Below are 25,188 nucleotides of genomic sequence, written 5' to 3'. Positions count from 1 at the left end.
GTTTCGGAATCTAACAATAATGTTGTATCCATGAAAAGCTAACATCAGAGAGTGACAAAGTTGGGTAAAGTTCATCTTTTATGAGAGACCACAGTGGCTTTTGTAAGAGCTATAGCATGCGACCCTGGAAAAGATAGAGCTTCATGTCTTTTCAGATGAAGCCCCCATTGATGAATTTCTTTTGCGCACATTGTTCCCTTCTTTATTCTCTAGACAACAAGACAATGATGGCAAGTTGGGAGACATGGCTGCCTCTGTGCGTTGTGATTTGGGATAAAAGGTCACTTGGTTTTAGCACATTTTAGATGCTTAAGAAAAACTATTTGTTCTGGTAATTTGTATGTGAGTAATTCTAATGATCTATCGTTGCTAATGGTGAAGGTTGACGAACAAGGGCTTCTTCTTCTTCTTCTTCAAAGCATCAAGTATTTGTCTTTTGACTCCACTCGAGACATAAGCGACTCTAATATAACATATATCCAACGATTGCCTAATATTTTTAACTCCTCAAAATTACTTAGTTTTTTTCTTTTTTTCATTTGAAGAAGAAAGATTTAGCGGTTCTAAGAATCATGAACAGGAAGTCATAAGCAACCTCTTTTGAAGTTGAAATACAGTGCTTATTTTCTGAGTGGGGTGACATTTGTATTTCTTGCTTTCCCAATATACCCATTTTTCACCACAAGGATAGACCGGGTATAAGTCCCAAAGGACAGCTTGAATGCTAATTAAAAGATTTATATATAAAAAAGTATAAATTTAAACCTTTTGATGGTTGTGAGTCTAATAATTGAGTGTAAAATTTTACTTGTTTAATATAATTAATTCGATCTGTAAATGTTGTAACTCCTGTGAGAACACAAACATAAAAAGCAAACAGACAAGTATTTTTTGAGAATTTAATAAAGCTTTAGAGTCTAAAAACAGGACATTGATTGCTTCTATATGAATTTTATTGATGTTTGCTACAAAATTGTTCCATTTTATTTGGTTGTGTTCAATTCGAAAGAAAAAAGTAGTTATAAGACAAATATCAAATCCAGTGACTAACTCTAATATCACTGAATAAAGTAAATTAAAAATCTGATTTTGATATATAAAAAAAGGAGATTTAAACTTTTACTATTTTATATATGAAATTTTCTCCTTTAATACATAAACTATTATTTAGGGATAGGCCAAACGACTATTTCCCACCCAAGGTTTGATGTATTCTCAAAAGTCCCCCCTTTAACTATGGAAACACCAAATACCCATCCATAGCCGGTTAGATTTAACCAAACCCTAATGCTTGAAAATTTTATCTCCTTTTGCCCCCCTAAACTTTAAAAACTGAAATTTTCCCCCGCCTAAGTTTTTAAAAATTATAGTTTCACCCTAGGGTTTGGTTTTGAAATCTCCGGCTCCGTCTTCATCTGGGAAGACGAAGAACTTCGTCTTCCCGACGAAGTTTTTCGTCTCCCACAGCGTCTCCGGGCGTCGATCAGACCTCCAAATGGGAGGAAAGAGATTGCCGGAAGGAGAGGTTGCTTCGGGAGGGAGCGGCCGTTGGCAACGGAGCCGGAGAGGTCGTCGGAGATTTCAAAACCAAACCCTAGGGTGAAACTGTAATTTTTTAAAACTTACGCGGGGGAAAATTTCAGTTTTTAAAGTTTAGGGGGGCAAAATTAGATTCTATTTTAGTTTATTTTTAATATTATAGCAAAAATGACGATTTTACCCCTATCACCGTTAGGGTTTGGTTAAATCTAACCGGCCATGGGTGGGTGTTTGGTGTTTCCATAGTTAAAGGGGGAACTTTTGAGAAAACGCTAAACTTTGGGTGGGAAATAGTCGTTTGGCCTTAGGGATAAGCAAAACAAAACTTTACCCAAACTCCAAATGAGCAAGGCACATACAGCGATGTTGGTGTTGGGCATGAACAACACTACTTTATATAAATTTTTTTGGGGTAACGAGAGTTACAATAATAATAGTAGTAGTCATATTTTGGATTCCCTTTTGCACGTTTTCTCCAAACTCTGTAGCTAATATGTCCAGTCCATTTTGGGCGGTGCATGTACCTGCAATTAAACAGAGATGGCTCATCCAACAATTTCTTTTTGACTCTTATGGATATATGAAACCTGTGTGACAATATCAGATTTAATCTTTATTGACCTTAAATCTGTGTGATATCACACTCACCCAAACCGATGGATTGTGAGTACTATATTTCCTTGTTTAACGGCATTTCTTTATCAGCCCTATGGGTTCCCCTCGAGCCCAACCCATCAAGAAAATGGACCTAAACTTTGCCGTTTATCCATGATCCTTGAGTCCAATACAGATTTCGTAAAATATTGAGCACACACTTAAACTACCATCCCTTGGTTTACTCGCAGCATTATAAGGGCAGGCACATTAAACATTTCTTCACTGTATTAAACAACAGAATCAGTATGTTCTATAGAGTAATAATGGAGGAGCATCAGTTCCTCCTCTGCTTTATTCGGGTCATAAGAATAAAGGCCAAAAGATTTGTTCCCACCAAGGTTGGGTGTAATCCCAAACTTTTACTCTTAAGCATTCAAAACTCAAAATCCCACAAAATTATTTTAAAATTCTTAATTAAAGTTAAGGGCAAAATAGTTATTTAACAAAATAATTTTACAAACTAAAGTTTTATCACATTTTTTCTCTTTATTGAAAATATAATATTTTCTCTCACCCAAAGTTTAAAAAGTAATAATTTTACTCCTAAGGTTTTGAAACCATTGCTAGAGACGGCAAAATTCACCCTTTCCGATCACGTTTGTTCTCCCACTTGAAATATTTCTCCCTATCGACTTGTTTCCACTCATAGATTAAAGTAATTCACTTTGACGAAAATGAAATCGTTTTTGTCGAAGTGTCTTCATTTGAAACATCAAACGAAAACACTTCGACAAAGACAAATATCATTATCGTCGATAGATGGAAACAAGTCGCTAGGAAAGAGAGGCCTTAAGAGTGACATTGCTATTTTTCAAATTTTAGGTAAGAGAAAATTATTAGATTTTTAAGCCGAGAACTAAAAATGCAATAAAATTTTATTTAAAATTTTTTTTTGGTTAAAAAATGATTTTAACTTTAACATTAAGATAGTTTTTTAATATAATTTTGCTTATAAGTAGAAGTTTTTAAAAGTTAGAAGATATAAGTTTGGAATTACACTTAAACCTTGGTTGGAAACAAGTCTTTTGGCCTAGAATAAAAACCCCAATAACAAAAATAATGTAGAGTAGCTCATTAAAAGGCTTGATTCCCGGAAAGTGTTCTCCACAAAGATCATAAAGTTTATTAAGGTTGAAGCTAAAGCGCATTCTGTGTTGCTAAACCATACAGAAAGGTGAAATATAGATCAAAGTGGCCCAATCCAACCTTGGAGACCAAATATGGTGACAATTCAGATGCTTTTATAAGCCAATAGGTTAACCTTTTCAATAAAGAGAAAAAGAACGCCATTTCTCATCCGCAAAACGTCCATCCACACAAGTTCAAAAAATTGGGGAAAAACTAGAAACAGAAAAAAATAAAAAATAATAGAACATAAACCAATTCTGTCACCATCATGACCAAGTCTCAAGGCTGTTTTTCACTAAAGTGACTTATATTTTCAAGGTCTTTTCTTTTTCCTTCTTCATTAAATATGACATTTCAAATCAAATCAATTGATAAAACAAAAGAATTGAACCAAACCAGCTTGTATTGATATATATTTCGTATAAACAGTGAGAGTTAACACCGATTTCACCATCGCCTTCTCACATTCTCTCCACTGACTTTCGTCTTCTTCATCACAACACTGAATTTGATTTTAGTAATAAGAACCCATAAAACAGAGAGTCGCCATGACCCATCAAAAGATCAGAGATCTATAACAAACCCACCCAACCAAAACCAAGCTTAATTGAAAAAAGAAAAGAGAAACCGAAATTATCACATGAGTTATCAAACCAAAAACCCAACAAAACAGAGCCTAAATTAATGGCTAAAGAGCTAGAATATTATGTAAAAAGATCAATTTTTACACTTAGACTCAACTCAACGGCCACCGTTAGGGCAGTCCCTTGCGAAGTGGCCCGACCCTCCACAGTTGTAGCAATTCAAACCACCTCCACCGCCACCGCCACCGCCGCCGCCGCCTCCATACCTCCCTCCACCACCGCCGCCTCCTTGGGGACAATCCCTAGCCAGATGCCCAGCCTGTCCACAGTTGTAACAAGCCCCTCCGCCGCCATAACCGCCCCTTCCTCTTCCTCCTCCATAACCTCCACCCCCGCCGCCGTAGCCTCCACCACCGTAACCACCATCTCCGTAACGCCCACTACGGCCTCCGCCGCCCCTTCCGCCGCCTCCACGGCTACCTCCGCCTCCTCCACCTTGAACAGGAGCGCCATCAGGGCCAGTCACATCAGCCGCCTTGGTGCGGGCCCCATCAGATTCGATCACGAACTCGACCTCCTCGCCCTCTCCAAGGCTGCGAAAACCCTCGGATCGAATAGATGATTGATGGACGAAGACGTCCTCGCCGCCATCATCAGGGGTGATGAAGCCAAACCCCTTCTGGTCACTGAACCACTTGACCTTCCCAGTAACCCTTTCAGCAGACATGATTTTCTACCAAGAAATAAAGAGGGAAAACCCTAGAGATGCCTTTGTTTTTTAGATTTCGCTCTCCCTAGGAAGCTGTGGCTCCTTGCGGCTGCTGAACGCGAATACTTATAGTGAAAAAACCCGGTAATTGTGTTCGTGCCACGTGGGCTTAATTAATCACTGTCCTTTTGTGCTAATCCTAGCGACGAACGGCCTGCCTATTTCTACTGTTTCATCACACGGCTGGGGATTCTTCTTCACGTTTCTTTTACCGTTGGATCATAATTTGGTTGCTCCGTGTTTAAGGATGTGTTTGGCCTTCGTTCTTTCACTAGTAAAGCAAAGATTGGAGTTCCAGCGAGTTCTAAATACCTCCTTCAGGATTGGTGAACATTCACCCAATATTTTTATGGAGTAACAAATTTCGCCCAAATTTCAATAAAATATACAGAAAAATAAGTTTCTGACAAACAATCCTATATAAATACCACTTTACCCTTACATGTAGCATAAAATCATGAATGAAATAAAAATTTAATGAATTAAAAAGGCCAAATTACTACTACCCACCCAAACTATGTCCACCCCTTAAGTTTAAAAAGACCATTTAACCACACATCATCTATTTTATTAATAAATTTTGTCTGATATAGTGTAAATTACTATTTTATCATTTTTAGTGTCATGATAAAAAATGTCTTCACAATCTAATACATATGTCAATTACCAATATATCCTTAATTTTACTAAAATTATATAAATACCTTTTTTTTTCTTTTCTTATACCCTCTTTATCACCATCACCACTTAGACTATTTGACGCCGCAACTACCAACTTTTTATACTTGATAAATAAAACTAAATGCTCTTAAAATTTTATTATCTAAAAACATATCTAAAAATTCCATTACCAAGAAGAAGAGAGGGACACAAATTTAAGTTATAGATGGTCTTATCAATGTTGATTATCAATTCAACTTTAATAGGGCTCCTCCTTCCCACCCTAGAAAAGAAGAAAAACTCCTCCATTTGTCATTAGTTCTATCTCGAATGAGCTTTCATCAAAGATTAAAGAGGTAAGTCAAACATTCAATGAGGTAGTAAGATGTCTTAAAGAACCTCGTCCAGATGGCAAGGATAATCAACCTTTAATGGTACCTTAAAGAGAAAGGATAAGGATGAGTAGTAGGCTACAAGGGGGTCAAATTCTATGTAATACTTAAGTATGATCAATCATCAACTTTGGTAAGCAGAATCAGAAGTTTCAAAAAAGGATTAGTGTGTCTAATGTCATTACTAAAAATTTGATTAGTTAGAGGGATTTTCTCTTTTGTCAGAGCTTTGGTCGAATGTCCCTCTTGCACAACTCTATGATATATCTTTATCAAAATTTCCCACAACTTAGGTATATTTGTATTTAATAAGATATTGAGATTGAGACTGAAATTATTTGAAAGAAAAAGGTTGATCAAAAAATAGTTTCTCATAGATACATACAAAGTCTTCATTTAAACTTATTCGAAGATTCGTTGTATCTTGCATTAATCTTGACTTGTATACTAATCCTTAATCTATTTCAAATTTGCACTTTATTAACCTAAGTTTTCCCTTTCACATTAGCCAACAGTCAAAAAAAGTTAACACATTGAAAAAAATCCCTGCTTCCATTCCATGACAAGACCTTTCTCCAGATATTGGGTTTTTTAAAACAAATTGACATTTGGGAGCAAAAACAAGTTGTGGATGAGTTTTAAAAAATATGGTAATAGTTGAAATGGTAATGATGATTTCCTATGAACAAACCAATAATCAACATACCATAATACATATTATGTGCTCCTATAAATGACCGAGAGTAGAATTATGTTCATAATTTATGTGTATAATTTTATGTATAAATAATGACATGTCATCATATGATTAGATAATTTTAAATTAAAATGGTTAAAAATTTGTTATATTATACATTTACTGTTAGAAATTTCATATTGACAAAATATAATATAAAATATTCAAAATAAAACGTACAAATGTGCAAGTTACTTTTTGAATCAAGATTATGAAATAAAATACATAGAACATCCAAAATTGAGAGGTGTATTTTGCAATGAGCAATACTATATGTACATATTTTCAATACATAATAAAGATACACAAATAATATGTTATCATATGATTAGGTATTATTTTATTTTTAATTTAAAATTATTTAATTATATAATATATATTATCTGTATACTTAAATTATATATCAAAAGTGTGTACGTATAATTTTATTGTTTTGCAATTACAATTAAAAAATCAATATCTAAAAAAGGAAGATGATAAGGAAAAAAGAAAAATTAAAATTGTTAACATGAAAAAATTTGTTTGTGTTGTTGGGGGTGTAATTGATATTAACCTTATTATATATAGTATAAAGTGAAAAAAGTATTCTATGTGTAACTTTGATAAATGAGTAAAAAAATAAAATTTTCAAAAGATAAAAAATGTATACATATTAATTTTGATATATAAATATATATATTTATATATGATATTATATAATTAAATATTATTTTATTATTAATTTAAATTTATTTAATTATATAATAATATATATAAATATATATATGTTTATAGACTAAAAATAAATACCCGTAACTTTATTTTATTGTTATTATTTCATCAAAGTCTGGTCAAAATTTTTATTTGGCCTTGAAAAAGAAAGCGAGTCACTTTTTCCCATCTAAAGTTTGATCCAAAAAAAATGAGTCATTAAGTGTATAAATCACCTTCTTTTTTTTTTTCTTCCCCTTTCTTAGCCGTTTATTTTCCTTTCTTTTTTATCTTTCTTCTTTTCTCTTATGTCATTGGGTGTCTGTGTAATTTTACTAAACCTAAGGGACGTGTTGGAATTCCCTCCTAAAGAACGTGTGCCAAAAAAAAGCACTTTCTGAAAAGGACTTTGGGAAAATAAGAGTTTCAAACGCGGCAGCATAATAATACCCTTTACTGTGTAATGAAAATATCTTCCCAGCAATCAGGGGCAATTTGGGGAGATCAGCGTCGAGACCTTTTAATTTAACGAATAAAAAAATCCTATGAAGACATGTGTGTATGAGGACTGGCAATCGGGCCCCCCTATAGAAAAGAAAAAGCTGACAAAAAGACTCACCTGTCCAGTCTGCAAGAAGGCGTTTCCTTTCTGAGGAAATCAACAGGTTTAAGAAAAATAGGTAAAATTAAAAATGAAAAGTTTGGTAGACCGGTCAAACAAAGTATTATATAATAATAATAATAATTAAAAAAAAACCGTATCGAAAGTCTTAAGGTCTGATTTCTAGGTCAGCTCGGCAGGACATAAAAAAATAATAAAAAATTAAAAAATATATATAAAATGATTGGTGGACTTGCAAAAATACAAATAATTGAAAAGTTCTTGAGCTATGCCATAGGCCTTGTCATGTCTGTGGGTTGATATAACCCATCAATTGATGAGTCATGACATAACATGGTCCATAAACACAATAAATTGCATTAAATTTGACCCACATGATCACTATTGTGTCTAGTTAGAGGAGCCTTGACATTACCCTATCCTTTCATCCTAAATCTAAATCAAATTTAATTAATATGAGGCCAGATAAGTTTTTATTTATTAAGTTTCAATTAATGAATTTAGTTTGATTTTATTAGAAATAATTGTTTTGCCTTTTTATACCTAATACACATACACATATATATAATTATCAATGATAACTCTATCCGATATTAAAATATTATATTTTGATCAATGACAATAAATATTGATAGATCAGTCACAATTTTAAATGATACGTGAAAATTAATTACATTTAGATGATATTGTTTCTCGTATGTTTGATACTATTAATTTATTTCATTACCATATTTAGAAGGCACTTTAGGTGAAAACGTTTTCTCTTAGTTCAAATACCGAATCATCTGTATATGAAAATAACTTAATCTCATACACATTCACAAAATCATTCTCATCAATATCATGGCGAGTATTTATGGTCTTAAAGCATTTCATTGATGGTATTTTTTTGATCCAATGGTTATATGGATATGATTCCGTCTATAGTTGATATATAGACATTTACTTAATAATAAAACTATATGTATAATTTTATATATAAATAATGATATGTCACTATATGATTGTATAGTTTTAAATTATATAATTATATATCATTGAATATACATATTATATATATTTATAATATTGCTCTTCACTTAATAATCTGATCGATCCCTTGTACAATATTTTTGGTTAGATTTTCATCATATTTTATATATACTGTCAACATAATTTATTAAGTTACCTTCCATTCTCATCTATTGTTGTTCATATCCAACCAGAACAACAATATATATAATTTATAAATAAATTATTTAAGATAAAAAATATATTTAATTATATATTGTAAAATTTCAAAATACCCCATAGATGGAATTTCATTTTAAATTAAAGTTTGGTTGAAAGATTAAAGGTGAGGGTATGTTTATAAGAAATCTAGGTTTGGTTAATGTCATATGATCCCTATAATAGTACCTAATTTTTTTAAACCCCCTCCAATAGGACTATTTTTAGTTATTTACCCCTGTAATTAACTAACAGTTTTGAGGTGAAAAATAATTCCCGATGAAGATAAAGTTGATGGATCAGATTGAGTGTCTCCATCACTGGTTGTAAAGTGAGAGGTCGAATTTAATTTACAGAGCAAAAAAAGAAAGATAGAAATTATTTTCATTTGAGCAAACGCTTAACTGGGCAGTCAACACTTCATTTCAGTAAAGATTCTTTCTTTTACACCAAGTTGTTGATTTAATTGCCCTTGCCTTTGCCTTTTCCTTTTCCTGTTTCAAACAATATTATGTATATTCATTTTTGAATATATATAAGATGTGTTATTATATGATTGAATATTATTTTATCTTTAATTCAAAATCATTTAATTATTTAATGATATATATCAAATATATATCTATTTATATATTTAAAATAACTACGTATAGTTTTGTTATACTGTTTCTCCCTTTAGATATAAATAAATAATCTTCTAGTAATTTTCACCTTCTTCAAGTGCCACTGCCCCCACGCCCGAAATGGAAATACTTACATTCAAAATTTCCTTTTTTGGTAACTGAAACCTTCTCAAAAGAATTATTTTTTTAAATTGCATGATGATTTTGAAATGGTGGTTTTGAAAAGAAAAGCACCTTGCTGTAGCTACCAGAATGCCAAGATTGGTGTATCATTAATGGAATTGGGGAAGGCACAAATCGGAAAAGCTATTGGCCCACTCTAGGCCCACACCAACAAGTTACGCATTGATAAATCTGAATTGGGCCCTATAATCTGAATTCCGGGTCATGCTAACTTGGTCCCCGGCCGAAAGTCTAATGTAAAAATCAATCAATCCTTTTCAAGATTTACTAGTTATCATTAGGGCAATTTCTTTACCGATTTACAACTTTAAGTATACGATTGAATATATAAATAATATATTATCTTATAACTTTGATAACTTATATTCTGCCTAAATCCATCATCTATGGTGGTTTTGACTGACGAGGAATGACATAGTTTATACTAACGTTGACCTAAACATCTTCAATTTTAGCACAACTCATGAGAGAAAGGTAGTCGCATAGATGCCTTACAAAGTCTTATTTTGGCTGAAAAACGACCTTGAATGCCAAATTGAACGCTCTGGGCTGAAATTCATTCTTGAAAACACTAGATTAAGGGTTTTTGAACTTTTATTTTAGAGTTTAATTAGTTATTTAGGAATCTTAATTTCAAAATTGAATTAAACCCTAATACCCTAAATTTGAATTTTCAATTCCAAAATGCTAGATTCCATAATCTAATCTGATACGACATGTAAGATAATTTTACAAAGAAAAATTATACTCTATATAATTTGTATGATCTATGTACATAGTATAAAATACAATATTAAAAATTCATACGGTTATAAGAATACTTGATATGCCATGTTTTATGAATTTTTCAGTTTTCTAAAATTTACCTGTATTAAAGTAATCGGTATTTTATTTTAAAAACCTCTTGGAATAACAACTTTTACTTTCAATAGATAAAATTTAGTGTTAGAGTTTTAGTAAAGAACCTATTTAATATATAGTAAATTATTAGTTACTTTATCAAATGTCTAATAAATTTTAAATTTTAAATTTTACACTGATACTATCGATAAATTGTGATTGAACTATTCAATTATTTGATTTTAATAAACCATAATTATTATTAATGATAACCCAAATGACAAAAAATTCCAACACTTGCTTAATCATATAATTGTCATTGAAGAATCTGCTTCTTGTCTCCATCAAAATATACCATGAATATATATTTTACAATTTCTGGATAGTACCTCAAAATTTGCTTTCCAGATTCACAGACTAATAGATTGGATAATAAGCTGGAGAACTAATAAACCAGGTTAGAAATCTTACTGATGGAAGAAGACAGTGATTGTCACCGCAACAATGTTACATTTATATACATCTTATGGGAGTGGAGAAAACGAACTAGCAGTACAAAAATTGTTTGTATGAATCATAATGATGTATTGTTACAGGGCCTATTCAATGGAACCCTCTTGTTCCCCTGGATTGATAGAGTTTCAGCCGACTATTTGCTTCCGGTAATAGGTATTCTAGTGAGGGTTCTGCAATCAAATGTGCCTGCTTTAACGACCACTCAAGTACTATTAGCACCTCTTCTTCTGCAAGTGTCTCGCTATCAGGAACGTTTATTGCAACATAGCATAGAAGCATCAATGCAGGAATTTGAACCATTTGTTCTCCGAAGTAAACCAATTGAATCAAATGCTTGGCGCCTCCTGCACTGATAACGGTTTTCGAGTGAACATCACAGAGGTAATTCTGAGTTGTTGTAAACTTGTTAAGAGCTATTGAGGCCTCCATTGCAACCTCAGGTTCACTTTCATCAAGCAGCTTCACCAATGGTTTGATAACCCTTGTCTCTGAGGCTCGAAAGGTCCTCGCGAGGCTCCCAATGGACTTAATGCAAGGAATCAGGAGGTCTGAATCGGCCTTTTCTATTACGTGCAACAATTTTTCAACAACAGCTTTAGCAGCTGGATAGGTGGGCTTGAAAGCTGTGCGTCTCAAGTCAGGATGCTTCTCAGCTACAGCTGTGATTTCCACCAATGCCATAGCTGAATATGATTGAATATCTTCATGACCATTCTCTAACAACAGTGCAAAACATAAAAGGGCTCTTGATTCTGTTAAGCTACGGCATATATTAAGACTTTCCTTTGAGAGCTGCCAAAGGGCTCTGGCAGCCATTGCCTTCATCTCTGCTTTAAGAGCGGGACTTTCGCTTTCTCTTGTAACTGCTAATGAAACTTGTCCTTGGTGTTGATGATTACGCTTCGTTGTGCTGCTATTTCTCCTGCCATCATTAGTTTGTTGGCGTTGATTTGGTGGATGCGGTGGTTGTTGAAGTTTGCCTCTTTGAGCCATGTTGTCAACCATATTGGCCATTGCATTAGGAGCTTGGTTCCCCAGAGGATGAGCTACCTTGCTACTACTTTCTTCGCTATATTGTGCCGTCCTCTGATCGTTCGGATTTGGGCTAGTATTACTAGCTATCAAAACTGAATGAATCGATGACATTTGTTGTTTTTTAGTTGCAATGCTGTACTTACTATGTTCTTGAACAGTCTCAAACGCCAGATGACTAACAAGAAATCGAACAATATTATTCTGCGCAAAATGTTCTTGACATTTTCGATGATTTCCAACCAATTCTGACACCGCCCAAGCCACCACAGATTGAACCTTCATGTGACCGTCTTTGAGGATTTTCGCAAACACTGCGCACACACCAGCATTCACAATGTGTTCGACGCTTTCAGCGTCACGTCCCAGCAAGCCTATTGCCCTTACAGCATTCTCTTGACCCTCTTTGCCTCCTTCTTTAGCTAGTTTCAATAAAGGAGGTACTCCACCTTCCTCTATAATCAACTTCCCATATCGATCATTGTCGCGAGCCAACGAAACCAATGAAGCGGCACCATCAGATTTTTCTTCCAAGGAACCCGTATGAAGAATGGAAATTTGTTCCCATATGAGACACAGGATTGGTTCATTGGCTGCAATTGGAGGAAGACCAAGATACTCATCATCTTGATCCTCTTCTGATGCCGATACTCGGCATAGCCACGACACGTCTCCTAGACAATTCTCAAGCTGCATTGATGATTTTTGAAATGCTGCAGCTGGGATAATAGTGAAAATCCTTTTCAAGATTCCATTTGCGTGACACTTTACAACTAAAGCTAAGGTTTTCTCAAGAACTTGTTCCGTTTCATGAGCTATTCTCAACGTTGGACGCTGGTAAGGCACGTTGCTTGTGCGTGCAACTTGGCGTAAAAGGGCCGCCAGCTTCTCGGCCTTGCACCTTAGCTCTTGACAATCTTGTTTAAAGGAATATGCCTCATTTGCCGCCTTCACAATAAGGTCTGCCAACTGAATTGGCACGGCCAATTCTTTCACAAGGTCCGCCATGGCCCAATGCGGACTAAGATTAAAAATAAACCAAAAAGAGAGACGGGCTTGGCTGCAAATGATGAATATGTCCTCTTCGTTCGTAGATTCAGGCGGCAAAACTTTTAATGTTTAAGGGGTCGTATGGGATTTAAATTGTGTTTTCATAACACTTAGCTGGTGTGCAAAGGTGTTGCGGTGCGGTGGCTGGCGGCTCCGGCAGTGAAATGAGAGAGAAAGGGGTGAAGATTAGTTTTGCAAGAGTTTAAGGGTGGAACGATAGTTTCTGCAATTTTCATGCGTACCATGACTACCATTCTTCTTTATGTTATATATAGGCAGTGAAATGTTTGGTCCTAAAATCAAGAGCGTTTCTATTACAATAAAACTTAAAAAAACAAAAATAAAAAGACCTAAACGCCTTAATTTTCCGATTGGGTTACATAGAAGTGTCAGAAGAGGCCAGGTCACGAGCTCTGAACATTTGGTACGGCCCTCACTGGTTAAAAAAATAAAATATTAATTAAAAAATTATAATTTAATGAATCGAGACGTTGGGAAGCTCTGGTCATGTCTCAGATGTTGAGTTTTGGTTGAATTAGCCTGATATGAAGGTTGTCAAATAACATTTCTCAACTCGACCTGATACGTAGGTTCGATGGACTACCCAAGATCAGTCTGACCCATTGTCATCTCTAGAGTTTCACTTGCCAACTAATTGCAATTATAAATATTTTTATGTAGGTAAAACTGTTAAAGGAATAAAACATGTACTGTTGGTTGGCTATACATTTGACAATAAATAATATTCACATTATTGGTATGATTATTGTATAATTACGATTATCTTACCCTGGTAATTAGTCTGATTGTGATGTGTTCTTATACTCCTTGTTATTAGGTGACCAGTCTAATTGCAGTATATTATTATACTCCTTGTTAGGTTATTAGTCTTATGGTACTTCTGGAGAGGTTACAAAAATTTAAAAGTAAAATTATGATAGATTATGTGTATATTTTGATAATATGTTAAACTACGTTGAAGGACTATTTCTCGCTTAAGTTTTAATGCAAAAACGATTATATATCTGTAAAAGATAAAAAACCTAAATACTTACCTGTAAACTCATTTTTATTAGAAATAAAAGTAAAATTATTATTTTATCACTAAAACCTAAAAATTTATATTATTTTATCCCCTTAATTTAAAAAAAAAAATAACAATTTCTCCTCAGGATTATGTTTTGAAAAATTCGCTTTTTCCTCTAAGTTTTTTTTTTTTTTTTTTCTAGAGATCAGAGAATGTTTTTGTTAGAATATGTTCTAAAAACCAATCGCTTTGTTAGTTTCAAAGGTTGTATATCTTGCATATACATTATTAATAATACTTCACATATTTTCTGTGTCACTTTTATATCTATGTTGTAATTGTATATTACATCCATGTTAGCTACATGCATACGACATGTGAAAAGTCCCGATGAGTTTTAATAAACGTTATCAAATCGTTCCCAGCATAGACAATCTGTTTGGGCAATAGTATTGCATAGTGGGTGTGTGCTATATCACCACAGTATATCAATGAATGATATTAGATATGATGGATATACACATGGGCAAACAATTGAACCATTTGATGGTTAGAGAACTGATCAAAGGTTATTATATTATATTGTTTATCAAATGTGACCACTGAACGATGATCACATGAGCATTAATATGTAGTCAATGATACATCGTAAATCATACTAGTGTATAAATCCTTTGACTTGAGATATCACGGTCGTGTTTCGTTTTGGAACATATGGTTCATATGGTGTATACCACGAGGCTAATCATGTTTCGTTCAAAAGCCACTTTGATCATATGTTGCTTGAGCGAGAGGACAAGTGATGATCATACAGGGATCCGTCAGCTCGACTGCTCCCGAGTTCCCATACGAATATCGAAAAACATGAAAATCTAGGACATTGGCTGGTGTAGATAAAAATCCACATGAAAAGAGTTTCGATGTGACACATTCTGAGGTATAACTTGATATTCGAAAAGATTAAATATTAGATTTTGACATTCCATAAATCTAAGTTTAATCAGAATGTAATGACGGAGAGATTGAACTACATGGTAAGTGTGAGTAAGAAATGTTCATTTGACATTATGTGAAACTTGTACTTCATTGTGATGTAGGGGTCATGGGACATTGCTAGATGACACCACATGATCAGTGGGAACTTCGTTTTATAGCGGAAAATGAAGTATATCGGTTAACGACAATTTTGAGTTATACAATGATATAATGAAACGTATCGTCCGAGATGAGACCCTCGACTATGTCACTATGAACCTTGAAGGTCACACCCATATTTTAAGGAAGAAAATGGTGTTATGAAGCTGAAAATATTTATCCATGATTGGCTAGCACTTTTCGCGAATAAAAATAGTATTTTTCGAATAAGATTCGAAAAGGGGGTGAAATTGTCATTTTACACTTTTAAATTGTTTAGAAAGTTAGAATGAATAATTTTGGGCACAAATTATTCAACATGTGTTAAATTCTAATTTAGTCTTAATTATCAACCAATGAGAATTGAACACATGTTTTAACTTGATAAATATCAAGTTTTAGTTTAATAAAAGAGAGAGAAATGTAGAAAAATATTATAATTTTCTCTTCTTATTCTTCTTTTGCCGGGAAAGCATCCATTTTTCTCCATTTTTTTTTCTTGAAGGGTGCAAGTCAAGAGATCACTTATTTTAGTGATTCAAGCTTCAAAACTTCAAGTCAAATTACAAGGTATAAGGTAGTTTACATGTTTCTATGTTTTATTTCTTGAAATAACATGTAAATTTTACATTACTATTGTTACATATGATGTGAATATAAATTAAAAATTTTAATTTTCTTGCCAAAGTCTTACAGTTTTCGCCATGCCAAAGTCTTACAGTTTTCGCCACACCTAGCCATCTCACCATGACCTTCTCTCATCGTCGACCTTTCAATCATGAAAGCATCATTGGATAAAGATAAACCCTCTTCGTTTGATGGAGAGACGAAGACGATTCGTCATCTTTGTCTCTTCTACTGGATAAAGACAATTCATCATTGTTCGACCGATCGATCAACATCAGAAGAATCTTTTTCCCATCAGAAGAATCTTTTTCCAATACTTATACCACAAATTGAACCACTTTACAAGAGTGACAGTGAGAGCGTCAATTTAAGATAAGTCTTCTTTTTCCTATGTACTTGTTAGATTTAAGCTTTCATAAATGCTTCTAGTTAGATCACTGGGCTTGGGTTGGGCTGACTTCTAATCAAGTCCAAAACTTCAGCCAGGGTCCACCATGGCCCCATTTAAGCATGTACAGGCCAGAGGCCTTGTTGTCACCATTTTATTAAGTTATATTAGTATTTATTTTCTATATAACTAAATTCATACTATATACTATTTATTTAATTATAATCTTATTAAAAAGTCGGTTATTTTCTTATGTCTTTATAAGAACACTAGTCATTATTAAACAACTCTTTAGACTTTAGCCATCACCACCATCAAGATCAACTACTAAATTATCATAATAGAGTTGACCTTATGAAAAAAAAAATCACAAAAATTATTTTTCTGATTCTAGAAGAACCCATGAATCCAACTTTTAAAAAAAAAAAAATTCATTTTCTTCTTGATTCCCATAATTCCAGTCTATTATTTTAATTTTGTAATATTAACTTTTTTCCCTTTTTTATTTTGAGTTTTATCATCCTTTAAAAACAGTTTTATAAAAGATATAAATATTTAAAATTGATTCTTCAAGTAAATTTTTTGACTGATAACAAATAATTGAAATCTGTTATTACATTTTTTTCGCTATTAAGACTTTTTTATTGTGGATAAGATGCCTAATTTTTTGGAAGAAGAATGATAATTGTGAGCAAATAAGTGATAGGTATATATTTAAAAAAATTAATATCTATAAACTTATGCACTACTATTAGAAAAAAATAAATAAATAATTTGAGAATCTTTAAAAAGGGGCTAACCTTTTAGTGAGTGGTAGGGCAATACAACCACTTGATTCCAAATGAAGAATAAATTATATATAAAAAAAAATCCATGCAACTCTTGCGATTTTATTTATATCTAACTAGAGTCATACTCTATACTATTTAATTATAATCACATCGTGAAAGAAAGTGTTATTTCATTATTATTTAGAATTTTGGAGTTCAAAGAACTTCTTTGTATAGACACAATGAACAATTAGTTGACATTATCTAATAACAAAATGTGTTCAATTTTATAAGAACATTACCCACTATTAAGAACAATAGGAACCACTAGATTATCATAACAAATGTTGATACGATTTTTTATAATCAATTAATGTGTGTAATTTAAAATTTTGTTTAATATAGATTAAGATAGAAATGATTGGAATATAAAAAAATAATGGTGTGTCTACTATTATATGATATGGATATTAATAAAAATAAATTTCAGAAAATAAAAGAAATAAGAGATAAAGTTTTAATGTAATTTAGTTTGATAATCAAAATATCTATATCTACACTATAGCGATTAACTAAATGATAGTTAGGAAATTGATCGAAATTGAAAATCTCCTCCGATTAATATTATTACTTTCTGTTGAAAGTAGAAGTTTCATAATTAATGGTGGTTTATATTTAATATCATCTTTTATGTTCGTATAAACTTTCTAATGATCATCCCTCTTTAGATGTATTTTGGCCCCTTTTGAATAGACACCGTATCTTCCAAGATATCATATTTAGTAGTGTCCCCTTGGTGTGAATTGATGGCCCTTTGGTGTTAGTCTTTAGCCTTCGTCAGCTACTATTAATACATTCTGAAAATAATGTTATAATCGGTTGACCCAATTAAAAAAAAATATTTTGAAAATTAATTTCATAAATATTAATTCATTCTTGAAAGAACCCAGGAAACAATCTTGCTTTTTAAGCCAGTTGTTGTAAATTTACTTGCTTTAACGTGGCCGAATGTTGCCGGCGTGTCGACCAATCGTCATCTTCATTGTGGCATTTAGTTGAACACCTTGGGATCTTTGCATCAACAAGTGTCACCTGACAACACCGCCTGCGGTTTCAAGTTTCAACCAACAGTTTCATGAAAACCATCAAATTTATATGTCAGAAAATTCACTGTGGCCCAATGAATTATCATTATCAATGATTTGTTTTGTTCTTACAACGGAGGATGATTTTTTGGTTATTAAAGAATTCAACTAACGCATATTATTATTCATCAAAATTCCGCTCTGAGTCCGGCATTGGCTGCTTCTCTGTAAAGAATCTTGCAACTCAAACAACAGAATCGACTTGCAAGAGAATGAGACACTTTGAAAAATAGCTCACCGCCAATGACATTGGAATATAAATTTGCAACAACTCCCCGAAATTTTAGCTATGTCCATGTGGAGTTCCCCAATTGACTTCCCCCTTTCAAATGATAATAATTTTTTTTTCTATTGGCAGTTTTTTTAAATGTCTTTTTCAAACACAATTTTACAAGATATTTTGGTTTCTTCATTCATGAGAAAATAAACTGTATCTAAAATCTCTCAAAATAACTCCTTTAGTAATTCTCAATTTTTAGTCCTATGATGGGCTATTCTGAGTCGGTTCCAGCTTGACATGGCTCCACCAATACCAGCAGTACTATTTTGTTTTACTTGGCATCGGCTGTTCGCCGCTGCAAACGTTTGAAATTTGTCCCCTTGTTTATCTTTTCAGACAAGGCCGGATAAAACGACATTTCCCTGCTTTGATGAGTTGTATTTTGAACGATGATTGATAGCTTAAACAAATGACCACATCGCAGAATATATAGAAAACAGGACTTATCCACTCATAAAGAAGAGAAAAAAGATGGTACAAAGGACATGAAGATTGAAAATAACTTGTCCATGAACATCCCTGCAACTCTTAACACAAGCCCGAGCAAAAATATGGCTGAAGATACTAAATTGACTACATAATTAACAAGTTACAGGAACTACATTTATAGATTAATCTACCAGCACTGGTCAGTCTCCCAATTTCCCTTGTAATTGTAACCACCGGAAAAGCTAGAGATGGACGCCATTGCAGCTGAAGAAAGGGCGGAAGAAAACCCAACAGGGTGTCTCCGCTGGAAGAGGTCTCTGTCATAGTTGGCTCTTTTATCAGGGTCAGATAAAGTAGAATAAGCAGCATGGATTTTCATAAACTCCGTTGTAGACATTTCCTTTTGGTTCATGGCCACCACGTCGGGGTGACACATTCTGGCCAGCCTCCTGTACGCAGCCTTGATTTCGTGGCCACTTGCGCTCATTGAGATACCCAGAACCTCGTACAAAGAAGAAGAAGAGGAAGCCATTAGCAGTTGATTGAAGAGACAGATATTGTCGAGGGATTAATAGGGAGCTTTTGAGATGGCTAAGAAGAGGGGCATATGAGTAAGTTTATATAGGGAGAATATCTAAATATGTGAGTGGAAATGCTCATCCAGATTTGATCTGTCTGAATTGATGGGGTCTGGAGCTGAGTCAGCGTGTTGTTACAATATGGATAGGCTTTTTGTGTTGTTTATTTCATTCACTCCCATTAAGGCAGGACTTTTGGAGGGATTGTGATGAGTGGTTTTTCTCCATTTGTTCATTGCTTGATTTAATAATAAAATACCTTATGCTGATGCATCCCACCTTTAACTTTAAGTACAAACATTCTAATAGTTGTATATTTTTAAACAATTTTATATATACTCATTTTGAATATATAACTGTATACATATTTATATGTGTTATCAAATGATTGAGTGTTATTTTATTCTTAATTCAAAATCACCAAATTATATAATAATATATATGAGTGTATGCATATTTATATACCTAAAATGGGTACACATAATTTTATTATATTTTTAAATGGTTGAAGGAACTTAAGTAATTACACTTTCCCATTGCGAGATCTCATTGCAAGTCGCAAACGACTTGGTCTCAATCTTAGAATAGTAATCTCAAATTGTAGGCACATGGCCTTTGTTTCCACAATTCTCATTTTTCTATTCAATGGCTGAAACAATAAATCACAAGGTTTTATGGGTGCCTATAAGACTCTTGTAAGCCACTAAAAGGAGGTCACACTCCTCTAGAGTGAGCTCGTCAAATTTATCAGTAGAGTTGGAAACTTTTTTCATGAACTCGACCATCCCCTCGTAATGCTCGACTTGCTCAGCAAGCTTGGCCGTGTAAATGTTTTCCTAGCAAGTCATATGAGTGGGACTATATAGGGAGAATATCTAAATATGTGAGTGGAAGTGCTCATCCAGATTTGATCTGTGTGAATTGATGGGGTCTGGAGCTGCGTCAGCGTCTTGTTACAATATGGATAGGCTTTTTGTGTTGTTTATTTCATTCACTCCATTGGGCAGGACTTTTGGAGGGATTGTGATAAGTGGTTTTTCTCCATTTGTTCATTGCTTGATTTAATAATAAAATGCCTTATGCTGATGCATCCCACCTTTTAACTTTATGTTAAGTACAAATATTCTAATACTTGTATATTTTTAAACAATCCTATATATACTCATTTTGGATATACAATTGTATACACATTTATATGTGTTATCAAATGATTGAGTGTTATTTTATTTTTAATTCAAAATCACCTAATTATGTAATGATATATATAAGTGTATACATATTTATATATCTAAAGTGGGTACATATAATTTTATTATATTTTTAAATGGGTGAAGGAACTTAAGTAATCACACTTTCTCACCACAAGATCTCATTGCAAGTTGCAAAAGACTCAATCTTAGAATAGTAATCTCAAATTGTAGGCACATGGCCTTTGTTTCCACAATTCTCATTTTTCTATTCAATGGTTGAAACAATAAATCACAAGGTTTTATGGGTGCCTATAAGGCTCTTGTAGGCCACTAAAAGGAGGTTACGCTCCTCTAGAGTAAGCTCGTCAAATTTATCAGTGGAGTTGAAAACTTTTTTTATGAACTCGACCATCCCCTCGTAATGCTTGACTTGCTCAGCAAGCTTGGCCGTGTAAATGTTTTCCTAGCAAGTCAAATGAATGACAACCATTATTAGTTTCTAGAAAATAATGTTTTTGAAGAAAGGGAAATCATTTAAGAAAGAGTTGTAGATATGACGAAGATAAGAAAAATGACCTTCTCCCTTCTAAGGAGAGGTCAATTTCTTTTGGAGATAACCCCTTTCCAACCTTTGATGGATGAAGGCAAGAAAACCCAATCTTAGTTATTAAGAGCAAATCTATTTGGAGGCATATATTATAGTGAATATGATTCTATTGACGTCTTATAAGGATCAAATGACATTATTTGAATATATGTTGAGTACTTTGATTAGTTTTATTATGATTTTGATTTGGGGGTTCATTGGTTTGAGGATGATGATGGAAATTATGCTGTTTTATGCTTATTAGATTGTGTTGTTTAAATGTAATTGATGTAAGCGTATGAATGGTAGAAAGTGATGTAGGTGTGATTAATCGACCATTAGGTAAATATTATAGTACAAAGTTTGTGATTAGATTCGTAGGAAAAGAGAAATGATATATACATATAAACAATTGCAAAAAAAAAAAAACCCATTTTAAGGATAAAAACGATTGTACTAAATGATATTTAGGTATGTAGATATTGCATTAGAACACTTGTTTTAAGGACAAGAACAATTGTTTATCAATGTAGACCAGATTACAAAGGAACACCCATTTCAAAGACATAAATGGTCATTCATATTAATATAGACAAATTAGATTTTAGGAGGAATGGTCGTTTCAAAGATTTGAATGTCTATTCCATTTAGTAATTCCAAAGGAGGAATCCTTGTTTTAGGAGGATTTATTTATGTGTTATAGATACCCGTGAGGATGGTCAAGCCAAAAACATTGGTTGAAGCATACTAACTGGCCAAGTTATAAGAGAACATCATAGCTACTATAAAACGATAACTCAAACCTATACCTAATGTACCTTACACAAGCCATTTTCACAAACAGAGACTCATTCTCACCCTGGTTCAACCAACACTTACAATCTAATAAACAAAACAATCATAACTAATAAATTAGGGTGTCCCCTTAAGTCAGTGGATGGTACTAAGGTGGTAGTGGCCAATGGACAAGAACTTCAATGCAAGTTTAGGTGTGAGAAGTTTGCATGGAAGACACATGGACAAACTTTTACTAGTAATGTGTACATATTTCCTTTAGACAATTATGGCCTTATTCGAGGGGCTCAATGCTTACACGCTTCATTTATTAAGTTGTTCATGTTGATTGAAAGAGTTGTATGGTTTTGATTAGTTCTAGTTGGCACGTCTCTTTGAATTATAATCTCTTCAGAGAATGTGCATTTGGAGGGGGTGTTTCACTTACACCATAACTAATTATCAAAGGCCAACATTCAGAAACAAGTTTTGGCATGAACTTTTTAAATTACAAGGAGTGGTTTTGTAGCTTTCAATAGCTTACCATCCTTAAATCAATGGCTAGAGATAAGTAGTCAATAGGTGTCTCAAGAATTACCTAAGTTGAATGGCTGAAGATATGTCACATACTTGGTTCCACTAGCTATCGTTTGCAAAGTTCTTCTATAACACTTCATTCCACTCAAGCATTCAAGTGTCCCTATTTGAGGCATTCTATGGTTATGTTTCCCTTTTCCATGTGTTGTATTTTTCTAATGACTTCAAGGCAGAAGTAGTAAACACCTTCCTCCATACTCATAGGGCAATGTTATAACTTTTGAAGCAGCATTTGTTGAAGGCACAAAATAGGATAAAGTCATTCACATACAAGAGGAAAATAGAGAGAAAGTTTCAAATTGGAAAATGGGTGTATATAAAATTACAACCTCACTAATAGACATCCATGCATCAAGGGAACTTAAAACTATAGGCCAAATATTTTGGCCATTTCCAAATTGTTGACACCACAAACTATAGCTTTTGGATGATATTGAGATACATAATGTATTTCATGTATCTTAGTTAAAGCTAGTGCATGTTTCCATTTGGGTGTCAATGACCATTCCTCGAACATTCATCACTTCAGACCATGCTTTGGTAGCTATACTGCATAAGCGAATGGTGAAGAGACAAAACATCGTAGTTGCACAACTCTTAATCCAATGGCAAGACATGTAGCTAGAGGAAGCAACCTGGGAATTTGTAGAGGAATTGAGGTGTTATCCTTGTTTTCCCCTCAAGGACAAGGTCTTCAAAGGAAAGGATATTGATGGGAATACGAATTGACAAGGTGAAGATGAAATGACAATTAATGTTTTGTAACAGTCAACGACACCAAAATGATTTATTTCATTTTTAGTTGCATAAGGAGATGACACTGTTGTTTTTTAGATGTTAATGAAATAATGAAATCACAAGTGTAATGGGCATGATGTTAGTTATGCCACATAGGACGAATATTTCAAAAATAGGCGTAACAAGATAATTCGTTTGATAAAAATGAATGTTATTTTAATGTTCTTTCTTAGTCTTTGAACTCAAATCTTTCTCTCTCTAACTGCTTTTTCTCTCTCTCAATTTGCAATTCTTTTATAAGTTTGTTTAGATCGTATCATTTCATCTGTTAATGGACGATACTATAATGTTTTATGTCAAATGATTTGAGATGATACATGAATTTAAAGGGTAATCCTTATGTTTAATTCTTTCTTGCTAGTTTCATCGCATTTAATGTGTTTGTTCAAAGGCAACTTATAAGAAAATTGAGCTTCCCAATCAAGTTAAGTATCATCTGTCTGAAAATTTATCATTGAAGCCATCGTATGACATGGTAGTAAAGTGAACAACTAATCCCTCGATGATACATTGAGTGTCTAGGCCTATGGTGTTTCTCACAACGCATGTGTGAGGTTCTGTTCCTCTGGGCCAACCGCAAGGCATCAGGGAAACGCTATTTGTTTGGAACAAGACCGCCCATGTTTGCTTGATTGGCATTACTTGGACAAGCTCTATTTTGTTCTGGGCCCATGTTTACATTAAACCTTTAACATTAACGGAATACTGAAACAAGAAGTTCAATTGCTGGTGATTGGAGTCAAAATGAAAAATTATCAAATTAATTCTTATCATATTTAGATATATAAATAATATATTATCATATAATTAATTATTATATTATTCATCATTCAAAATCATCCAATCAAAGGATAACACATCATTTATATATTAATTATGTACTAAAAAATATGTATCCATAGTTTTATTTACTCTCACCTAGCACATGAAAGTTCAATGCTGGAAGATAGCAGTTCAGTTTCATATTTTATAATTTGAATTTTAATAATGTAATTATTTTTAAACGGTTAATATTTTCAGAAAAAATAATATTATACATACCAATTTTAAATTCATAAATAAATTAAAAATAAAGTGTATACCTATTCATATATTCAAATTAGATACATATAGTAAAGTATTAATTTTAGAAAATAGTAATTAAACTATAAACTAATTAAAATTTAAATTAATTTCTACATGAGTAAACGAGAATCTAGAATTTTAAAAGGGCTTACTTCCAAATTCAGACGCCATTCTACTACACCTTTAAAATGAAATTCGCGTTTTAACCTTACTTGTATGGATCAAACAAGGAATTAGGAATGAGGTTCCCATTCCTTAGTCCATCCTCTTCAATAAAAGCAAACACGACTTTAAATCTTTCAGAATCCCCAGTTTGAGCTACTTCCTTTGCAGAATTATTCTCCTCAATATTCCAACAACTTGAGGAAGATTTGAGATATAAATTTTGCAAAGAAAAGGGTAATATCAAGTAAGTAATATCTAACCTGATTCAGCCCTAAAATTCAATTAGTTCTATAAATTAAAGACAATGAAGGCTAGTTTCACATAAAAAAGCTCAAGATTAATCGTATTTTGCCTGAGGACTTTCTGGGTAAATAGATTTTGCAGTTGGCAGATCAACATCAGCAG

At 33.2% G+C, this 25,188-nt stretch overlaps 3 protein-coding genes across 3 annotated transcripts; all 3 read right to left on the bottom strand.

The window, feature by feature from the left end:
• Window positions 1–3,709: 3,709 nt before the first annotated feature.
• Window positions 3,710–4,959, bottom strand: LOC123212774 (glycine-rich protein 2). Its single transcript, XM_044631965.1, has one exon. The coding sequence runs from the start codon at window positions 4,633–4,635 to the stop codon at window positions 4,066–4,068; it is 570 nt and encodes a 189-aa protein (XP_044487900.1). The 5' UTR covers window positions 4,636–4,959; the 3' UTR covers window positions 3,710–4,065.
• Window positions 4,960–11,119: 6,160 nt separating this feature from the next.
• LOC123215079 lies at window positions 11,120–13,422 on the bottom strand. The gene has a single exon (XM_044635137.1). The coding sequence runs from the start codon at window positions 13,186–13,188 to the stop codon at window positions 11,236–11,238; it is 1,953 nt and encodes a 650-aa protein (XP_044491072.1). The 5' UTR covers window positions 13,189–13,422; the 3' UTR covers window positions 11,120–11,235.
• Window positions 13,423–19,029: 5,607 nt separating this feature from the next.
• LOC123213456 (chaperone protein dnaJ 11, chloroplastic-like) lies at window positions 19,030–19,640 on the bottom strand. The gene has a single exon (XM_044632892.1). It carries the CDS (start codon window positions 19,560–19,562, stop codon window positions 19,218–19,220), a length of 345 nt encoding a protein of 114 aa, XP_044488827.1. The 5' UTR covers window positions 19,563–19,640; the 3' UTR covers window positions 19,030–19,217.
• Window positions 19,641–25,188: the final 5,548 nt, after the last annotated feature.

This window comes from Mangifera indica, chromosome 4 (genome assembly GCF_011075055.1).
Source record: "Mangifera indica cultivar Alphonso chromosome 4, CATAS_Mindica_2.1, whole genome shotgun sequence".
Taxonomy (NCBI): Eukaryota; Viridiplantae; Streptophyta; class Magnoliopsida; order Sapindales; family Anacardiaceae; genus Mangifera; species Mangifera indica.
This window is presented reverse-complemented; position numbering and strand designations above follow the sequence as displayed.

What these genes read in the sequence shown, in the direction of transcription:
- LOC123212774 (XM_044631965.1), bottom strand. Translation starts at nt 4,635, where the DNA reads ATGTCTGCTGAAAGGGTTACTGGGAAGGTCAAGTGGTTCAGTGACCAG.
- LOC123215079 (XM_044635137.1), bottom strand. Translation starts at nt 13,188, where the DNA reads ATGGCGGACCTTGTGAAAGAATTGGCCGTGCCAATTCAGTTGGCAGAC.
- LOC123213456 (XM_044632892.1), bottom strand. Translation starts at nt 19,562, where the DNA reads ATGGCTTCCTCTTCTTCTTCTTTGTACGAGGTTCTGGGTATCTCAATG.